Source organism: Diabrotica undecimpunctata, chromosome 1 (genome assembly GCF_040954645.1).
Source record: "Diabrotica undecimpunctata isolate CICGRU chromosome 1, icDiaUnde3, whole genome shotgun sequence".
NCBI classification, from domain to species: Eukaryota; Metazoa; Arthropoda; class Insecta; order Coleoptera; family Chrysomelidae; genus Diabrotica; species Diabrotica undecimpunctata.
The window spans coordinates 42,894,352-42,917,928 of NC_092803.1; the positions used below are offsets into that span (position 1 = coordinate 42,894,352).

A 23,577-nucleotide genomic window follows, 5' to 3' on the forward strand; every position below is an offset into this window, starting at 1 on the left:
ACAAAGGGATTCTTTTCTAATATTTCCAAAGGTCAACGACTAATAATAGTTCATGCCGGTGAAGACATGGGATTCATTAAGAATGGATTATTAATCTTTAAGTCAGGTACAAAATCAAGAGATTTCCACTCTGAAATGAATGCACATAATTATGGAAAGTGGTTACAAGAACGTTTAATACCTAATATACCTGCTAACTCGGTACTAGTTTTTGATAACGCATCTTTTCATAGTGTTCAGTTAGAGAGGGCGCCTACATCAAACTCAAAAAAAAAATGAAATGATAGAATGGTTAATACAAAAAAATATTCCATTTATACATACCGCTTTAAAACCGGAATTATATGAAACCATTAAATATCATAAATTCATAAACCCCGTCATGTAAAATACAAGTTCGACGAAATTTTACGTGAGCATGGACATATTCCTTTGCGTTTACCTCCGTACCATCCTGACCTAAACCTGATTGAATATATGGGCTACAGTCAAAAATAATGTAAGCCAGAAAAACGTTACATTTAAATTAGCTAACATACTGGCTGAGGAAGAGTTTAATAAAATTGATGCAAATGAGTGGAGAAAACGATATGACCATGTCATTAAGAAGGAAGATGAATACATGGACAGCGAGATAGTGGTTGATAACGTCATGGAAATAGCTCCTATTATTATAAATATTCACAGCGAATCTTCCAGTACAGAGTTTTCTTCTGATGATGAAGATGAAGAAAATTAACCATTAGAAAATTATTTTCAGTTACTATTTTTCTACACTTGATACTCGTTTTAGTGTTATAATAAAACCAAAATATCAAAATTAAATAATTACTGTGTTACATTTATTTATGCAATACCCTCCATTTAATGTGAAAGGCAATAATAACGTAGTTTTATTTGTTAATTAAATTCAGTCATAATTATTATTGTGTTTGTATGTTAAATTAAAGAGATATTATAAACCAGTGGCTTTTTATTTAAATTGACTAAAAAAATAATAACAATTTCATCTTTCTAATGATATATTAAAGCTTGCGAAACAATATTACTACTTTTTTAATTGTTTAATAATTATTTGAACTATACCGTTACGCCACTGAAACTACTTATCAGAAATAGTAAAGCAATAGGAGAATCATAAACATCATACAAAATAGGGCGTATTCCGTCGCCAAGTTAACTGGCGTTTGCTGTATAATGTCCCTTCTTTTGACAATGATTGTATGTCACACTGCATCTCAATGTTGTGCAAAATTGCTGTATTTAAGTATGTAGGTAGTCTGCTACCAAAGGTTTGTGATTTTTCTTAGCGCTATTACATTTTAATCCTGAACTGTTCCATAAATAACGGCAACGGTTTTTCCCCTTTTCTTGAAGTTAATATTGATGACTTTGCTAAGGCTTCTTTAATTTTCTGTGTATGTGTTTTCAATTTAGACACATTGACGAAAATCTTTAGTTTTAACGCAATATTTAAATATAGCGTATCTTCAATGGAAAATGACGTCTATCTAAACGTCTAACCTTTTCTGCCAAAAGCAAAATTCTTTCCAATCGAATGAACATCTAGAAAAATGTTCAATTTTCAAATTTATTTAATTTAATTATGAAATATTCTATAGAAATATGCAAATATTGTCTTCTATACTAAAGCCAACACAGTAAACGTATGGTCAGACCATTCGCTTATTGTTTTCTAGGAAATAAGAGACAAATAATAATACTACCTTTTGTTTCATTTCAGACCAGGGACAATGTTTTGGATCCTGGTGGCAGTGCTGCTGGCAACACTGTTTTACTACTTTTGCTATAAACCTGCAACATATTGGAGGGAACGTGGAGTGAGACAAGTTGATTTTCCTAATGTTTTAATAGACAATTATTTTGGTGTATTCAAACGAGTCCCGCTGGTGAATTTCATATCTGAGCTTTATAATAGATTTCCAGGTACAAGGTGAGTTTTTTATTGTGGTTTTTTGGGAATATAATAATTTTCCGGATTTTTCGAATAAAATAAGATTAAGCACGGAATAGTTCATGCTAAATATTCTCTCATATTTAGAGCCTTCAGGATAATGGAGATTTTATCAGAACATTTTCGGAATAACTATTCCATCATCAGTGCTATCTGGATGTACATGTTTTAAACTACTAAATATGTGGGTAAAAACCCTTAAAATGTAGTTTGATTAACTTTGAATTACATCTTTAATATTTAAAAACTATGATGTTTAAGTTGTAAAAGGAATTGATCACATGGTAAAGTAGGACTCCAGTGGGGTTGCTAGACCTTAGACGATGTGTCTGTGAGGACTTGTTGATAGCAACTCAGTTGCTATCCGACTTGATACAGCAGAGATGAAAACACTTAAAAAAATTGGTGGTAAAACACTATGGGACAGAGCTAGAAGTACAGATATATGACGTAGATGCAAGGTGAAGAACATCAAGGACTAGGTAAGAAACAGAAAAGTAAAATGCAACTGCAAATGTTCAGCATATTTTTTCAAAAGCAGGTTATTGAGAAAAGATTAGCCCACAACATTTCAAGTCATGTAGTCTTTATAGATCTGACAAAGGCATACGATAGTGTATCACTTTCAATGCTCTGGGTAGCAATGACAAAACGAGAAATAAATAAAAAAAATATATAAAAGTAGTAGAACAGCTTTACAAAAATATGACGGTAAATATTAAAACTGGAAACAAATTAACTATATAATTTTCTATTAGTAAGGGTCTAAAGTAAGGCTGCTGTATAGCACCTACACTCTTCAAAATATACCTAAATGAGGCGCTCTCAGTGTGGAGAAAAAAATGCACTTTGCTGACGACCAAGCCATTCTAGTTGAAGACTAGAGCGATATAGACTATATGCTTAGAAAACTGGAGGAGGAGTACACCAAGTGGGGCCTTACAATTAATATACAAAAAACCGAGTGTTTAGTTACAAGAGAAAAATCAGTAAGCCTACAAATTGAAATGGGAATCATACAATCAACTGTAACCTTTATATACTTGGGAGTCCAAATAACATCAAAAGCAGGGAGTAACGAAGAAATACATTTTAGGATTGGCCAAGCATGATCAGCCATTAGACAGCTATACGGACTAATGTGGAATAATAAAATAACAAAATAGAAAGTATTGGGTAATACGGCGCTAAACTTTGGGAAATCAATAAAAAAACAAATTAAAAATCAAGGCAATAGAAATAGACAATTGGAAACGATTAAATTGGTCCAGACATAATAGATACTATCGAAGCCAAAATAATAGACTGGTATGGACACCTGCAGATAATGCCTGAAAATAGATGGCCCAATAAGATAGAAAAATGGACTCCGCCCACTAGAAAAAAACGAGGTAGACCAAGACGGTCATAGAGAGAAGATATCGAAGATGCAATGACCGCCAGATATATATATATATATATATAATATATTAAAATTAGAGAAGTCCAAATTCACAATAATTCAGTTTCTTTTTCAGTTTACTTTATATATATATATATATATATATATATATATATATATATATATATATATATATATATATATATGTGTGTGTGTGTGTAGAATGGAACTAAGCCAGACAACAAATAGAACAGTAAAAACAGCAAGAGACGGTTCGCCAATAGGAAGACGATCAGTAGGAAGACCACACGAAAACGATGGAATGACAACTTACTGGAGGCCCATTGAAAAACAGACAGTCATATCTACATAAAAAGAATCGGTGTCATATTGGTTAAAGCAAGGCGCCGTTGTTGAAAGCAACACGTAGAACAGATATGTCCAGATCTAATGGCAAAATGAACCAGAACACAAAAACCTGAATCAAGACGTTAAGTTCGTATACTTTCCAAATTGTTGATATGACAATGCTGGATATCAACGTGACAAGAAGTCAGATGTCAAAAATGATACTGATAAGAAGAAGAGGAATGCACTATCTGTACTAATAAAAAAAGTAAATTCAACAAAGAAAAACAAAAACGAAGGCAGTATTTTCGTACTTCTACTACGACAATGAGTTGATTATGTAGGTATTGTTGATAGGTTAAAAGTTATTATCCACAAGGAAAAGTTAATTTTCTGTAGTCGGCTGTACACCATATATCACAAAAAATTTTATTAAAAAATCCTTTATAAACGGTATATTTATTTAAAAGAGCCCTTATGGGCTAAATCACAAAACGTGTTCAGACTGATTAGTCCATCTTCAGTGCTGCTACAAGGTATCCATCTTTAAAGCCACTGAATATTTATGACTGAATAAATGTTATTTAATTGGTAATAGCAACGTAAACTCTCAATGCTTAAGTAAATGTACTTAAAATTTTAACATCCTACATCAGCAACAATGTAATCTTACCAATAAAATAACATTTACAGAGTTTTCATCCATATATTTGGTTGTTATAAATGCGTATACCCAGTAGCAGCACTGAAATATTTGTTCAAAATGCGTAAGTTGCCTTAAGGGAAAATGTTCCCAGTTTACGGTATATAGAATATGTAAATATAGAGTTTTATGGCCAAATCTTATGTTTTTAGTAACTCATTGGACGTTTTACATTAATTTTAGGTACAATGGTATATATCAGTTTAACAGGCCCGCCCTGTTGGTAACAGACGTGGATTTGATTAAACAGATGCTTATAAAAGATTTTGAACATTTTAACGAACATCGTGATTTCTCTAGCGAAGAAAATGATCCATTGTGGTCAAAAAATCTTTTTTCTCTAAAAGGTAAGATTATTGTTATTGGTAGATAAAATAGCAGCACAATAAAACTTCAAATAACAAAACTGATATAGATTCTACCAAGAATATTCTTTTGCAAAATATTCGTAATATAGGTTGTATATGATTTATTGTCATTCAGTGTTATTTTTCATATAATTTTCGTTTAACGGCTAGAAAGTTCGCTAATTTCAGAGCGAATAGTACTATACACCAACAGAGCAAGCAACCGAACAAGAAAAAGATGTAGTGTAGATTAACAAATTAAAAGATCCGATACAAAAGTAGTGATGCCAAGATTAGCACTGACAACACTAACCTATGACAAATTATGGGAAAGTATGGCATTGGTCAGGGAAATAGCAATGGCTTACGCTTCCTTAAACTGTGTGGTAACCATGACCTAATCATTAAAGTACCTTACTTTAAGTTACTCTAATGCGAATAAAAAATAAGTTTATTGACGTTTCAATCTCCACTTCGGAAATCCGAAGTGGATTTCCAAAGTGGAGATTGAAACGTCAATAAACTTATTTTTCTGCCAGATCTTGATTTCCGAAGTCCATGATCATTAAATTTATGTAAAGTTTTCTTGTCTGTCATGGAAAGCTGTACTAGAGATATCCACAAGGATCTGTAATGTAGTGGTTCCTCCTGGCCTTCTACATCCTGATGCCGTTGACCATTTCTTGGTTCCTCCGCCTTTGAGATCGATTTCGCGATCTCAGAACAACAGAGTGCCCTACTACTCTCCAACTCATCCGCCTGAAACGGTTGGTCAGCAAATGGGCTTGTTTATACCGGCAATCATTCGGTGAGAAATAGTTATAGAAGAAGTAATAGATCTAAAAAATTGGGAAAAGTGGAATGTCTGCCCTCGCAAACAAACAATTATCCAAGTGAGGCCTATAGCACCTCAACAAAAACGTATCCAGGCGCAGATGTCCTCTCAGATCATAGTCTATTGGTTGCAAATATCAACATACGAGTCAAAATAATTCGTAAGAAAATGAGGCCCAAGATAGATGACTACTAAAAGAAAATGACATCCAGAAAAAGGTAAAAACAGATATTAATAAGAATTTTGCGAAAATAGTTGAAGACACTACTAGAGACATAGAAGCACATTGGAACGAAATGAAGACATCTATTACCACAATTTCGCTTGAATATCTAAAATCAAAAAGAGAAAAGAAGCAAGAATGGATGACAGATAAAATATTGCAGATGATGGAGTGGGAAGAAAATTAAATGGTAGAAATGACAACGAATACAAAAAGTTGCTATATAGACTATACTAAATGAGATAAAAGGATCACAAGGAGCATGGCTGATATAGAAATGTACGGAAATTTAAACACCACAACGCAAACATGACGATTTCCATATGCACATAACAATTAAAGAGGTACAGAACACCAGAAAACATTGCAGCACAAAGTTCGACTAAAATAAACAATCCCTACGGCCCAGTAAAACCCTACGTGAAATTTTAAAGCTATTAGAAGCACACCAAATCACAGCTTTTACGAAGCTATTCAACAACATCTACGAGGCTGGTTATTTACCAAAAGACTGGCTACTATCAATATTTATTCCACTTCCTAAAAAAGCCAACGCTAGAAAATGTGAAGAAAATAGATTAATTAGTTTGATGAGCCATGTACTTAAAGTACACCTTACTATCATTCACTCGCGCATATATACCAAATTAGAAGAACGCCTGAGTGAAGTTCAATTTAGATTCGGAGCAGGACTCGGAAAGAGGGAACCACTTTAAGTTCTAATACAGAGAACCAGGAATATCAACTGCGATGTGTATGCATGTTTTATTGATTTCGAGTAGGCATTTGATAAAGTCCACATAGAAAACTAATCGATATCCTAAAAATACCAGGACTCGATGGTAAGGATATAAGACTGATCTCAAACTTATATCTCCAACAAAAAGCAAGAAAATCATTAGAAAATGAACTGTCCGAGATCTTCACAGTCGAAAAAGGAGTTAGACAGGGTTGCATATTGCCACCGGCATTATTTAACATATACTCTTTAGTATATGTTAAAGGCCTCTCTAAAGAAAACATCTTTAGAGAGGCCTTGGACGAATCAGAAGATGAGATTGCTGTTAATGGCCAAGTTATAAATAATATTAGATATACAGACGATACAGTATTGCTGGCAGATAGTGCGCAGGGGCTCCAAAGGATGATGGATAACGTTGTAGAAACATACAACAAATACGGCCCAAAACTTAATTGCAAGAAGAAGACAAAAATAATGATCATTAGTAAAAACACCAACATAAACGTTCAAATTACAATAGGCGATACACCGTTAGAAAGAGTGGAAAAATATGCTATTTGGGCTGCAATATTAAGGATACTTGGAATCACAGCTACGAAATAAAAACTGGTATTGAAAAAGCCAGAAGCTCTTTCAGCAGCCTTAGGAAGATTCTCTGGAACCTATCTTTAAGCATAAGAATTCTTAGATGTTACGTCTTTAGTGCCCTTCTCTATGGAGTAGAAAGCTGGAGTTTTACAGAAGATGCCATAAAATGATTAGAGGCATTTGAAATGTGGTGCTACCGACGTATGTTGAGGGTCTCATATATAGACCACACAAGTAATATAACTATTCTCCCGAGGCTAAGAAAAGACAAAGAAATTATCAACACCGTAAAGAACAGAAAATTCGCTTAATTTGGTCACATCATGCATAATAATAAATATTGACTTTTACAGTTGATTGTACAAGGCAAGATTGGGGGTAAGAGAGGCCCTGGACGTAGACGTATATCCTGGCTGGCCAATCTTAGGAAGTGGACTGGTCTAACGTCAACTGATTCATTTCGAGCTGCTGTGAAATGCTGCTTGGTTATCTCGCGTTAACCTTATTTCGTGACCCAAATACACATATTTTTCCACAAGTTCTATGGGCGACTTTTCGATTTCTATTAGCTTATTGGGGACGAGATTGGTCATCATTTTTGTTTTTCCATAGTTTATTTTTAAACCGACTTTCTGGGTTACTTGCTGTAGTTGTTGTAGCATAACTCTGGCTTCTCCTAAGTTGTCTGTTATGAGAACAATATCATCGGCATATCTGAGATGATTGAATATCTTTCCATCGATGCTAATACCCTTTGATTCCCAATCTAGCCGTTTAAATGCGTACTCCATAACTGTTATAAATAGTTTTGGCGACAAGGTATCTCCCTGCCGCACCCCTCTGCCAATTTTTATCTTCTCAGTCATGCAATGGAGGTTAACGGTTGTTGTCGCATTTTCGTATATATTTCGAATAATATTTGCATACCTGTGATCTATTCTGCATTCTGATAGTGCTTTTAAGATAGCAACTGTTTCGACCGTATCAAATGCTTTGTGGAAGTCGACAAAGATAAGAGCAAGGGGTCTGTTATATTCGATAGACTTTTCAAACTAGAGTTTTAAGGCATTGCAAATGGTCGTTTGTTCCGTGTCCCGCTCGAAATCCTGCCTGTTCTTCTGATTGATAGAAATCGAGTTTTGCTTCTAATCTGTTTGTCAGTATTCGAGTAAAGAGCTTGCATAGGTAGTTAAGCAAACTAATTGGCCTATAGTTTTCGAGATCTGATTTATCCCCTTTTTTGTGAAGGAGGATTGTAACCGAATTCTTCCATTTACTTGGAATGTTTTCACTATGCAGACATAGATTAAAAAGTGTTTGGATTCGGGACATCAAAAGTGGACCTCCTAGTTTAATTGTCTCAATGACTACACCATCTTCCCCCGGAGCTCTATTATTTTTCATATTTTTGAGGGCATGTTGAATTTCCTCTCGTGATATATCTGGTATATCCTCCGATCCTACATTATGTACCTTTTGCATTGGTTGTTCGATGAGCTCTGGAATAACTTGACTTTTATATAATGTTTCATAGAAACTTTCCACTATATGTAATATGCTTGGTCTATCTGAGATATTTCCATTTTTGTCTTTAAGTTGGAAGATTTCTTTTTTGCCATTTTCCATTTTTCTCCTCAATGCTTTCGTGCTTTTGTTGTCTTCTATAGTTTTTATAATTTTCTCGTTGTTGTATTTTCTAATATCTCGTCTGATTGGAATATTATGTAGTATAGTAGTGTATACATGTCCAAATTTTTAGTTTACCGAAGTTTCTTCGTTGTTTCGGTTAAGACGGCTATGTGTTTATAGTTCGTCATTTATTCTTTGTTGTTTTGAACACAATCTTCTACAATTTCAATTAGATATCTTTAGTCTGTCCATTGTTCCAGCTCATTTATCCCTGGCTTGCTTAGTTCTTCGTGATTTTGATCCATCCGGCCTTTTAATTTGATATATATATATATATATATATATATATATATATATATATATATATATATATATATATATATATATATATATATATATATATATATATATATATATATATATATATATATATATATATATACCCGGTATTTTAGGCGTCACGCCCTTCCGGTAGGGATCTATGGAGGAGTATCACCGAGCCGCAAGCCCTTATCTCTTGCCGTACTGCTCCACCATAGGCCGATCAGATACCAGCATATTCTAGTCTAAGCCGCAGATTCATCTAGAATTTTAAACTGCTGCGTTAGACTTTTTGTTTTTCTGTACACCGAGCTGGGGACAGAACCCACATCCACTGAACCACTCGCAGTGAAGCGAATGAGAAGCCGGCCGCCCAGCCCGCTTGGCTATCTGACCGACCTTTTAATTTGATGCGTTGTTGAATTTGTAACAATACAGATTACCGATCTGTAGCTAGGTGAGATGGTGAGATGCCACCTCAGGGCCTTTCAACTTGCTTGTTTTATATAGTAGCTTTTCTTCTCTTAGTCGACATGTTCCAGTTATTGTGTAGGAGCTGAAAACTTGCATTTAAATAAAAAATTATTTTAGTTAAATTTTAGCATATCTTTATGTAAAACTCTATTTTCAGGCAACAAATGGAGAAATATGCGATCTACCCTGAGCCCTTCCTTTACCAGCAGTAAAATGAAAGGAATGCTCTACCTTATAATAAATGTAGCCGATAAGTTCACCAAGTACTTTCTCAGTCAAGATAAAGACCTCATCGAGGTCGAAATGAAAGAACTGGCTAGTCGATATGGAACAGATGTGATAGCATCGACAGCTTTTGGACTCGAAGTCGATTCATTGGAAAATCCCAATAACGAGTTCTTTTTAAAAGGAAAAGAGTTTTTAGATTTGAGGAACTTCAAAGTAATGGCAAGATTTATAATAGTAATGTTCTTTCCAAGAATAGCGAAGGTAATGTAGCAAATTTCTTGTTTAAATAATCATATTGTATGTAACAGATCTGCAACTGATCACAGATCACCTTCTTTTTTCTTGTCGTTCGTTCTAATCTAATAATTAATATTATTTTTAGTTTTTTAATATTAAATTTCTGAGTATGTCTATCCAAAATTTCTTTACGAAAATAATACAAGATACTATTAAACTGAGAGAAGAAAAAGGTCTAATAAGACCAGATATGATTCATCTTTTATTGGAAGCTAAAAAGGGAAATACACATTCTGAAGATCACAACATTGTCGATGCAGGATATGCCACAGTGGAGGAACATCTAAAAGGTAAAAATTATAGTATTGGGGGAATTATATGGGAATTATGTAATAAGAGTTTGGTGTTCAGTCAAGTATGCAGTTAATTTGTTCTTAAGCTTACTAGGAAAACTCTCATAAAACAATATCTTTAATCATTTATCAATAACTTATTTAACAATAAAGTATATATTAACGTTTTAACTTTACGTAGACTGTGAATGGCTATGCTTTACATGGGTAAACTGCTGATGTATCGCCGAATCTTCATATCATCTTGCAGCTTCTAGTAAGTTCTGCAGTTTACTTAAATTGCTGTGGATGAAACTTTATGTTTCTTCGTATACAGGTTGCAATAGTTAGGTGATAGCTTTGTTTCTCCACTTCATCTCCCATTGTTATAATGTTTATTCTAAAGATATTTTAAATAGTGAGTGTGATAAGCAGCAATCTTATTTAAGACCTTGTGTTGCTCTGAATCCTATGCTAACCTTATTTCCTCATTTGATTTTTATTGCTGATTCGTGGTAAATTGTTTTAGCAGCTTGTGTTGGTTCTATATTGTTTATTTTTTCCATAATTTACTAAGAGGGACACTATCACAGACTTTCGTTAGGTCAACAAATAGAAGAGGTAATTCTTGATCATGAGCTAATTTATTTTCTATAATCTGTGTTACTGAGAAAAAATAGTCTACTGTTGATCTTCCTCTTTTAATTCCCGCCTGCCCTTCTGCCCTGACTTTTGTACCTATTTTCTATCTCGGAATTTTAAAATTTTTTGATATACTTTACTTGATACTGTCAGTTACTGCGATGCCTCGATATCGTTTACATTTATTTTTGCCTCCTTTTCTAAATATAGTTTAAAGGTAGCTTTCTTTTCATTAAGATGGTATTTCCATCTGAATTTATTTATTTATTATTATATTCAGAGGATAAGTCTTTTTCCGTTATTGTTAACAGTTTCTTCTCCATGCATGCCTACCACTTTACTTTGTACTTGTTTTCCTACTCTGGCATTAAGGTCTCCTCCGCATATAATCTCATGGCTGTTAGGAATTTCGCTCAGGATTTTTCTAAAGTCTTCTTCGAAGGCTTCCTTTTCTTGTACTGAGTAGTCATTATTTACGGCATATACCCCCAGAATTGTTATTTGTGTTCCTCTTAGGAGAATCGTCTTGTTGCTTGTTCCGGATTGTATATTCTGTATTCCTGTATATTCCAGATTCCATTACTCTTGGGTTTTTTAGCACTGTATAATTTTCACGAGTGTAAGGTCGCTGGCCTTACGACTTAGCAACCATCCCTGCTCTTGCTCTTTGATGCTTTCCCACTCCTGAGAAGAAATGTACATAGTCTTTTAATTTTTCTCTCAGAGAGAATGGCTATATCTAATTTTCGATTTACGAATTCCTGCATAATTTCTTGTTGCTTGTTCCGAATTGTATATTCTGTATTCCTGTATATTCCAGATTCCGTAATTCTTGGTCCATTTTCGTTGCTGTTTTCGTCTACTGTAATTTTCGTCCGGTAACCTAGGCTCATTGGATTTTTTAGCACTGTAGAATTTTCACAAGTGTAAGGTCGCTGGCCTTACGACTAAATCCCCATCCCTGCTCTTACTCTTTGATCCTTTCCCACTCCTGAGAAGAAATGTACATAGTCTTTTAATTTTTCGCTTCCGTTTCCTTTTTTCTTGGTCTCAGAGAGAATGGCTATATCTAATTTTCGATTTACGAATTCCTGCATAATTTCTTGTTGCTTGTTCCGAATTTCCTGTATATTCCAGATTCCGTAATTCTTGGTCTATTTTCGTTGCTGTTTTCGTCTACTTATAACAAAATTATATTTCTCCACTTTGGGCGCTACTGTAACAAATATAGTAGGCAGATCCCTTGGGACTACGTCCCTGATGTTATAAGATCTGTAGAGTAGTGTGAAGATAAGTTTGAAACTAAATTAAAATAAGAGTTGAAACTGAATGCAGTTAGGCTAGCTGGGTATGCTTGAGACTGGCCAGTTGATACTCAAGGTAGGGTTAGGCCTATTTGCATGCCCTGAGAAAACAGTAAAGAATAGAAAAGATGTATATTAACTAAGGAAATATAAGAATAACCAAAACGAACTAAGGGTAAGTACTGACAACAGGAATATATGAGAGAAGAATGATTTGGGCGCCAGGGAAGATGTTTACTGGACTCTTAGTCTAACAAACACTTCACCTAGTGACTTTATTGCTGCTGTTAACTATGTTTTCTGTAACTAGATATAACTTTATTAAAAAAAAAAAGGTTGTTTAATAAAACAGATTATTACTTATAACCCAATTTAATAATAATAAAATAGAAAAACCTGTAAACCGTAATATACAATTTAACTTAAATACCCTATCATACAAAAAACCTATTGATCCCTATTTACAATATATTTACACCCTCTAATATGCTAGAAAAGTAGGAACTTTTATTATGAAGTTTTATTCATTAATTAAAACAAAATTTACTACAACCAACCTATTTATATATTAAAACAATTATTACCCTTCCCTATATTTAACACAATGTATCAGTTCGACAATTTCTAAGTTGATTCCAATCAGATAACCTGTAAATATATTTCAATTGGTCTGTTAAGAAAGGAACAGATCCAAGATGAATCAGTGACGTTACCAGTAGGGCTGTAAAAATACAAAATGGACCTTTGTGCACAAATGACCTTACAAAGTGTATTAAAATCCACCCCTACCCTGTTATTACTAATACATATATATATTTAAAATATTTAATGACACAAAAAAAATAAGCAAATGATGTTAAGAAAAAAATTGAATGTAAGATATATAATGATACGCAAATATGAATTATGAAAATTGACTAGGATTATTTTTAAGTTTTGGTTCGTTCACTCACTAAAGTTTAAACAATATTTAAGTAACTTATTTTTACGATATTACCAAACAGTAAAAAAAACCTGTCTACTCTCAAGCCGAGAAGGTTCTTCTTCCAGACGCCTTACGCCGCCGGGACTCGTTCGGGTGAAAGCTGTAAGCCCACTGTTCTAGCACCAAACTGAACCGCTATTCCAATATTCGGGAAAAACCAAAAAAAACTCCAAACTAAACTCAACTGAAAGCTATTACCCCAAATCCAAAATAATGTTTATTGTATTGACTTTATATTCTTTCTTCCTCCAACGACTAAAATAAAATCAAAGAAGCTCTCATTAGCTTTATTCAGAGTTGATAAACAACAAGGCGGTTAGGACAAGAAAAACTAGTCAGAAGATGATAATTAGTGAAGGTTTCGTACACTTTTTGTGACCTTGGAAAATTAATCGAAAACTATGTATTTAAAAAAAATGTTGGGAATTTACTATGAATATTTCACTGAAGAACTAAAATTTAACTTATCACGAATATATTATAGGCAAATAGTAATGAAGGATCTCCTTACATTACCGAATTGCTTGGATATTGATGAGAACGTGTACTTAGGAGAATTTCTAACAGAAAGAATTCTGAACGTGATTTGACTAATATAATTAAGGTAAAATTATTGAATAAATGATTTTAATATGAAACTAGTAATGGTTAAAAAAAAATGATGTACTTTAATTAAAATGAAACTCACCCAACGCAACAATATTTCAACAATTGAACCAAAATCTTCTTTTTCCAAAACTTCTAATATAAAAAAAAACGCCTTCTTTAACTTAATATCACCTCTGAATAACTTAAAATTTCTTTTCTGATAACTTGAGCCACGTGCGTTGGTCGCTGGAGTATCAACCAATCGTTCTCTGCCTCGGTCAATGGTTCGATATCAAGTGAGTCTTACACTTTTAAAATCGTCGGCTTCCGTCAGTTCCAAGCTAAGCGGAAGCGACAGGTAAGCAGTTTGACCAATTGATAAACAATTGATAATACGATTACATGTATAGTTGGTTGCATACCTTACAGGCAGAATTAAGTTATTTTAAATTTCTCAGTAACGATAAAGTAATCTTATCGTTACATTCCCCCTTTACTTGGAGAAAAAAAATTGACCTAAGAACAATTTTTTTTTTTGTGTAACTATAGATATTTAAGACAAATCAATAACCAATTATACACTGTGGGATCCATCACAGACGTGAACAAAATAGCCAATAATATAGCGTTTCCAGGACACCACACTAGCTAAAATATTAAATGCACAGAATCTTCCATCCGTGACTGACATTCTAAAAAACCAAAATTGTGTTCAAGTTGATTAAGTAGATTTAAATAAACCCCAAATTATTGTCAACAAGAACACTATACCAATCATATACATGAATACTAAACTTGCTAATATATAACCGAATATACCAAATAACTTCCACACATTTGCATTTAACTCGACCGATTATACTTAACCACAGATTATGAGTCATGCAAGAGGGGTAGTTCTAATATACAATATACTAAATATGACACAAGCACTCATGTCCACAAGTTATAGTATGTTTATTAAAACCTTATACTAAATAACTAATAAAAATACAAATCTTCAAAATAATTGACGAATGGGATGAACGATACAAAATTGATCCATCCATGGACATCAGATTTATTTTAGAGCATATCCAAGGTGAAGCAATCAGTAGATTTCGTAACCAATTCGCAATAAACCAAAATATGGACCGTAATATAAAACCACACTAGATATAAGAGTTACTGAGGAAAAATGATCGTAGCATGCATTTTATCCTAAATTGATCCGACAATGGACAACAGATTTATATTGGCATATCCAATGTGAAACAATCAGGCAAATTCATGGGTCATCACCACAACCTAATAATCATTATACTCTATAGATGCTAAATATTTGGTACCATGAAACTGAACCATTGGAACGAAATAACAGACTAAGTGTCTGCAACATATGTGAATTGATCTGATTCCAGTCATGAGTAGATAGGTATAATAAGGGATACTTAGTCAGTATACAACATAATCAAGAATCTACTAACGACTCAACCTGACTAGGCCGAACATCCGGAAGAATCCCAAATCATCTTCCTAGGACTCCCTTTCGTGTCATTGAAGGTTACCAAATTCCAGACCACATTGTATCCCTATCAAGTTCCACAACCTACGATGGATTACAACCCAAATTAAGCTCATCATCTGTTATGCATCAGATTCAAGATAAGATCTACACAAGAATGACAAACTTATTGGAGTAAGGTATTCCAACACAAATATTAGTAATATATGAACTAATAGATGAACAGTTGAGTTTCACATATAAGAGTAATACAACAGGAAGAAAGTGTACCAAATTAAAGAACTGACATAACGAAATGGAGTTAACTAATTCTGGAATTCTCTAACTATAGCTGTAGCTACAACAGATTTATAAGAATAGCCAGAAAAAGCCAACCAAATATCACTAAATCATCGCTAATACAATACCTTAAGACATCATAAATGGATAACTCTTATAAATATTCAATCAAAGAAGTACTAGAGAACAAGGAAGTCAATTTCTTAAGAAACTGCAGATTAGGGTATGTTCACTAGTTACTTGTATCTATATAACAGAACATTGATCCTGACTCCTAATTACATATAAAAACAAAATGAGTTCCCAGGAAAGCTGAGGCTAAACACAATATTCAATTGTTGAATACAAAAGATATATTCTAATAAGGCTGAGATCTAAGAGGTTACCATTTGTATCAGCACAACTAGATAATAAAGCTACAAAGGGTAGACAATATATGTATAATAGAAGTGAGATTAAAATTAAGACTATGTTTCAACAGAATAATACTTCTGAATTGTAATACTAGAATGTTTAGTACATCCTTCAATAATGATGATGATGATTAAACATTCTATCATAGAGATTCCGCATTTAAATTGATTAAGGTCTGATAGATATAACCAGGCAATTGTGAGCCCTGAAATCTGCTTCCTATCAGGTGCGCACTATTGATAATAACACAAGTTTCGAACCCACGTATTTGCATAGCCATGGGAGGCAAACCAATTTCATAAGAAATGTTAGATACAAAAAAAATAACAAAAGGTTACATAATAATTCGGCGTAACTTTTATCTCAACTAACTTCATTGAATTTTTAACGAATGAAGTCTAACTTAGGAATCACACTGTATACTAAAATTGTATTATCTAAAACAAATGACGCGATAACTTCTTTAGACCAAATGCTAACTAATGTATCAAAGAATATTACTAAGTATTTTAATAATTTTCCTGTAGGAACTACCAAAAACAACCTCAGGATCAAATAAACAAAATCTAAACATATACATGTATTTATGTATACCAATATACAGCAATGACACATATAAACATAATAAGGTACGAAGAGTTGACAGTTCTACACCAGTTTGATTTACCAAAAAAAAATTTGCTGTACCTACTTCAATATTATAACTAATAACAACAAAGCTAAATTTAGTATGGGAAGCTAAAACTATTATATAATAGATAAACCATATTGTCTATCTGGTGACTAAAATCAAAATCCAATCATTTACCTATTCATTAAAAAATCAAGTATTACCAAAATTTAGAAAGAGGAATTAACCTAATCAATCCTGTCAGGTTAATCTTCTTCTGACGATGAAGAGTCTAAGTCATTGACAGTGTTATCTGGTAATAAGTCCTTTATATGAAATCGACCAAGACGTTTGTTGGACAAACTATCTTTCAATTCATATATTAAAGGAGATATTACTTTACTGACAATACATGGGACGTATTTTTGACAAAATTTGGCAGAAACAGCATCACCTTTACTAGACTTAACAAAATTACGTTTTAATACCCGATCACCAACAAAGAATCGCAAATCTCTTTTCCTCAAGTTATACTGACCCTGTGACTTAAGGTAAGAAGTTTTTAATTTCTTCCTGATGTCTGCAAATATTGGAGGTAGAGTCTGTATATCATCTAAACGATGAAGTTTATCTGATATTTGAGGTAGATTTGTGGAATTTCCTGAAACTAAACCAAAATAATCACCAGATAAGGCAACATTTCGACCAAAATTTAAATAAGCTGGGGAACACTGCGTAACTTCATGGACAGAAGTTCTTATGGCTTGAGCTATGGAGTGAATATATTGATCCCAAGCTCTGTGGTCTTGGTATGTATATGATCTTAGGGCTGTAACAATACTGCGGTTTACACGCTCACTATGATTAGCTTGCGGATGGTACGCAGCGTTATAAAAGATCTTCTGAACTTTGTATTTAGTTAGAAGGTCTTTAAAAGCCTTAGCTACAAATTGAGGACCATTGTCACAAGAGACAATTTGGGGAACACCAAATAACAAAAAGACTTGCTCCTCCAAATATTTCACAATGGCAGGAACTGTGGCATTACGAAGAGGAAAAACTAATGGAAATTTAGTGAAGTAATCCACGACCACCAAACAATAGGTATTGCCCTTATAACTACGAGGGTATGGTCCAATTAAATCCATAGATACCATCTGCCATGGGAAGTCAATGTTCCTAAAAGAACCCATTAATCCAGCTTGTGGCTTATTACTTGGCTTGCATGTAGCGCAAACTTTGCATCTAGAAATATATTTCTTAATACAGTTGCGCATACCAGGCCAATAATATAGCTCCGCTATCCTACTAAATGTTTTAAAGGAACCAAAGTGACCAGATGTCACATTATCATGAAAAGTACGAAGAATTTCATCCCTATTTGCGGTTGGGACGACAATTTTCCAATCCGACATATTAGTCAAGGCTTCAATTGGACTAACAACATGTTTATAAAGGATATTATGTTCCACTTTAAAATCAGGGTACTGACCAGGATTCTGAGTAACATTCTCCAACATTTTATGGTACCACGCATCCGGAACTAAAGTGGATACGTCAAGAAGATTGACATCAAATGTTCGAGACAAAGCATCAGCTACTACAACACCATTTGCCTTACGGTGGACAATGTTATAGTCAAACGCTGATAACTTACAAATCCAGCGGGACAACCGTTGGGACGGGTTACGCATAGAATGCATCCACAACAACGAACTATGGTCAGTGATCAAAGTACACTTACGACCTTCTAAATAATACCTGAAGGCCTCCAAGCCATGAATTATAGCAAGGAGTTCCCGCTCAGTAGTGGAGTAATTTTTCTGGGCCTTATTGAGCTTCTTACTAGTGTACGCTATGGGGTGCTCAGAACCATCTTTCATCTGAAAGAGGACACCACCTGAAGCAGTATTAGAACAATCTGTCATGAGGTAAAAGTGTTCACTGAAATCAGGAGAAGTCATGACAGGAGCACTGGTAAGAGCTTCTTTAATACGATGAAAAGCATCATCAGCCTCAGGATTCCAGGTAATAGTCTGACCCTTTTTCCTATTCTTAAGGAGGTCAGTAAGAGGTGATAATAAAGTGGAATAAGAACGTACAAACCTTCGATAGTACCCACACATACCCAAGATCCTACGTAACTGAGTAGTTGTTTTAGGTATGGGGAAGTCCTTGATAGCGGTTACCTTGTCAGGATCTGTCCTCAAACCTTGACTATCAACAACATATCCCAGGAATTTGAGATTAGGACGACAAAAATTACATTTATCCAAGTTGACAGTGAGATTAGCCTCTTTAAGGCGTGAAAATAACTTCTCTAATATTTCAATATGCGAAGTAAAATCAGGAGTAACAACTAAAATATCATCTAAATAATAAAATACAAATGGTTCAAGTTGTGGACCAATAACTAAGTCCATTAAACGACACATCGTCTGAGGAGCTGAAACTAGACCAAAAGGCATCGTGACAAATTGAAATAATCCTTTACCACTAACAGCGAAAGCAGTATATTTCTTACTCTCTTCACTCAAAGGAATTTGTAAGAAGGCCTTGGATAAGTCAATGGAAGAGATGTATTTCGCATTCTGGAGTTTGCTTAATATAACATCTATTCGAGGGATAGGATAAGCGTCCCTATTCGATGTGATACTGTTTAATTTACGACCATCAAAACAAATTCTGAATGATCCATCCTTCTTCTTTGTAAGCCACAGAGGACTACAATATGAAGAGGTAGAAGGTTCGATAATGTTTAAGGAGAGCATTGAATCGATTTCTTTACCTAAATCTGCTTGCCATGCTTGAGGTATGGGATATTGATACTGTCTGAAAGGAGTTGAAGTTTTCACTTCAATAGTATGAGACATTAAATGTGTACGGCCTAATTTATCTTTAGACGAAATAGATGAAAATTTAGAGATAATATCCTCTAACTGTTTTTGTTCCATTCCAGACAAACTAGAAAATTCACGAATAACACTTACAGTTGATAAATTAAAGGAAGAAATAGAGAACGAAAAGTCCGAACAATTTAATGTGCTATTAAATGCATTTAAAAAATCCATGCCAAGAATTATAGAATTTTGCACGGAAGGTATAATATAAAAGGTAATAGTTTTGCGAATATTTGCAACTAAAATTTCAGTTTCAAATTTACCTGTGATCGACTGAATGGTACCATCTGCAGTAGAGACTTGCAGGGAAGAAATAGGTATAATATTAATATTAGTGTTTTCTAACAATTGTAATGAATAGGAACCTATTAAAGAAATGTTAGAGCCACTATCTAATAGAGCCAAACAAGAATGTCCTAATATCTTAATTTCAAGATAAGGTCGGTTATCATTATGTTTTCTGACTAATAAAGAATTAATATCAAAATCTAAAATATTATATTGGCCATCCAAATTATAAAATGGTACTAACTTAGACATATTATCATTGCCAACAAATTTACAAACTGGTGTAGAAAATGGAACTGTTTCCCTGTGCTGATTATGTTCATTACTAAAATTATGACTTACGACTGGTGAAGATAATCTAAGGTCAAGCAAACAGCTCGAGTTAACCGCAGAGTGGTTGACAGTTACTTTTTTGCTTGCTTTGGATTTTGTTTGTTGTGCTTTGGTTGGTGAGTGTTTTTCTTTTCTTGAGCGGGTGATTTCGAAGTGCTGGGGAGTATTGGACCTGTGGTTTCGTTTACTGTTGTGTTTGTAGTCCCGGATGGGGTTGTAGACTGAGGAACGCTCAGGGGACGAGCCTCTGTCCGCTCGTTTCCCGAACACTTAAAACAGTTACGTTTGAGTGTATTGTCTCTACCACAACCGTGACAGAAAACACGTGTACGAGGTGTCACGCACTCATAAAATGCATGGCCAGGCTCACGACAATTCCAACAAGTCAAAGACGAATTCACCACAGACACATTCTGTGTATGAGTTTTGGGTTGCCAAGAACGATTTCTAGAGAAACTTAAGTTAACTGAAGGACCAGAAGTAGGTCGAGACGTCCTTGCAGCAGAAGAAGACCAAGATAGAGTTTCCTCTAAACGTTTACACTTCTCCGTGATATCCTCGATACTCTGAATGTCCATTAAAGCTAATTGCTGATGGTAAAAAGGCAACAGACACTTAAGAATGATCTTTATTTTGGCAAAGTCGGATAGAGGAGTCTCAAGTCGACTACACATGCCCAAAATGGTGTTAATAAACATAGTGACAGGTTCGTTTGGCTTTTGTTTACGGTTTTTGATTTCGTCTAGGAGATCATCTTGGAAAGAATAAGGCAGAAAATCAGATTTTAATTTCTGAGCCAACTCAGACCAAGTGGAAAAGCTATGACGGTTGTTCATAAACCAAGTAAACGCAGGACCTGTAAATAATTCAGCAGAAGCTGCAAAAAGATCATCCTCACTCACACCTCTTGAAATACGAAGACATTCCACTCTCTCCAAAAAGGTAATGACTTCATCATGATGACCTTGACCAGAAAACAAAATTCCCCACTTATGTACCTGAATTGGTTTAGGGTGTGAAAACGAATTAGCTGCATGAACAGAAGAGATAGGAGTGGAAGTGGCTGCCGGATTTACTCGAGAATCAAGTTCACCTTCTAAACTAAGAATTCTAATGGAAATAGAGCGCTTGAAAATTTGTTGCTCCTCATCTGAGCAAGATAGTAAATGTGCACGACCAGAGATATGAGTAAGACGAGAAATTAACCTGGAATACATGCTATCATGGACAGTCCCTCTAAAATCGGATATCCTCTGAGCCAGGTCCTCCAACGTCTGGTTTATCTCCTGTTGTTGTTCCAGAAAAGGAATATCTACAGAAGAAATTTGTCGAAAGCTCCTATTTCCTTGCTCTTGTTTCAAGGCACCGCGCAATAATTGGTGTTTTTTCTCAACCTTGGTAGACTCTTCAAAGGGAATTCCCCTTATCCTCAGCTCATAATCCACTTCCTTAACTAATAAATGCTCAGCCTTAAAGGTACACATGATGAAAGAGAGGAAGAAAAAAAAATATCACCAACAAACCAAAATCAACAATGTGTTTAACCAAATGTAATTAATAAAGGTGTACCTATACCTTTAAATATAAATATATTTAAAATAATTTAAAGTTGGTTTGAGAGATCAAATGACAATAAGTAAATTGAACTTATTTTTATATATAGTATGCAATAATTGACCAAAAAAAAAATATATATTATATAGTGTGATCGCACCTAAACAAAACCACTATTGGCAAATAACAATGTAAATAGTAATACAATAAATTATTCAATATTTCTCAACAAATGTACAGGTATCACTAACCCGATCAAACCAGAAATGTCAAACCAATATAATTATGAAAAATATTATACTAAATGAAGGTTTACAATTAGTTATTAATTTAAAGTTAACAAAACCACCAACACAGCAATATAAGACACTATTCAATATTTCTGAGATACTGTAGCAAAGAACACTGGATCTAAATAACTATAAAATATGCAAAAATAGACAAACAAACTAGAAACAGTTTAAAAAAGAGACAAATGAATTAAGGAATACTATCTTACTGAAAATCTGGGCTCCACGTTGGACTACGCCACTATAACAAAATTATATTTCTCCACTTTGGGCGCTACTGTAACAAATATAGTAGGCAGATCCCTTGGGACTACGTCCCTGATGTTATAAGATCTGTAGAGTAGTGTGAAGATAAGTTTGAAACTAAATTAAAATAAGAGTTGAAACTGAATGCAGTTAGGCTAGCTGGGTATGCTTGAGACTGGCCAGTTGATACTCAAGGTAGGGTTAGGCCTATTTGCATGCCCTGAGAAAACAGTAAAGAATAGAAAAGATGTATATTAACTAAGGAAATATAAGAATAACCAAAACGAACTAAGGGTAAGTACTGACAACAGGAATATATGAGAGAAGAATGATTTGGGCGCCAGGGAAGATGTTTACTGGACTCTTAGTCTAACAAACACTTCACCTAGTGACTTTATTGCTGCTGTTAACTATGTTTTCTGTAACTAGATATAACTTTATTAAAAAAAAAAAGGTTGTTTAATAAAACAGATTATTACTTATAACCCAATTTAATAATAATAAAATAGAAAAACCTGTAAACCGTAATATACAATTTAACTTAAATACCCTATCATACAAAAAACCTATTGATCCCTATTTACAATATATTTACACCCTCTAATATGCTAGAAAAGTAGGAACTTTTATTATGAAGTTTTATTCATTAATTAAAACAAAATTTACTACAACCAACCTATTTATATATTAAAACAATTATTACCCTTCCCTATATTTAACACAATGTATCAGTTCGACAATTTCTAAGTTGATTCCAATCAGATAACCTGTAAATATATTTCAATTGGTCTGTTAAGAAAGGAACAGATCCAAGATGAATCAGTGACGTTACCAGTAGGGCTGTAAAAATACAAAATGGACCTTTGTGCACAAATGACCTTACAAAGTGTATTAAAATCCACCCCTACCCTGTTATTACTAATACATATATATATTTAAAATATTTAATGACACAAAAAAAATAAGCAAATGATGTTAAGAAAAAAATTGAAATGATACGCAAATATGAATTATGAAAATTGACTAGGATTATTTTTAAGTTTTGGTTCGTTCACTCACTAAAGTTTAAACAATATTTAAGTAACTTATTTTTACGATATTACCAAACAGTAAAAAAAACCTGTCTACTCTCAAGCCGAGAAGGTTCTTCTTCCGGACGCCTTACGCCGCCGGGACTCGTTCGGGTGAAAGCTGTAAGCCCACTGTTCTAGCACCAAACTGAACCGCTATTCCAATATTCGGGAAAAACCAAAAAAAACTCCAAACTAAACTCAACT

The 23,577-nt window shown here is 34.0% G+C and overlaps 1 protein-coding gene across 1 annotated transcript in view; it reads left to right on the forward strand.

Annotated features, from left to right (window-relative positions):
- Window positions 1-23,577, forward strand: part of LOC140442276 (uncharacterized) — an 81,729-nt gene that overhangs the window by 44,902 nt on the left and 13,250 nt on the right. The window contains exons 7-10 of the mRNA XM_072533370.1: window positions 1,745-1,954; window positions 4,591-4,754; window positions 9,724-10,055; window positions 10,177-10,381. Coding sequence (XP_072389471.1) covers window positions 1,745-1,954; window positions 4,591-4,754; window positions 9,724-10,055; window positions 10,177-10,381 — 911 coding nt within the window. The remainder of the gene's footprint in view (window positions 1-1,744; window positions 1,955-4,590; window positions 4,755-9,723; window positions 10,056-10,176; window positions 10,382-23,577) is intronic.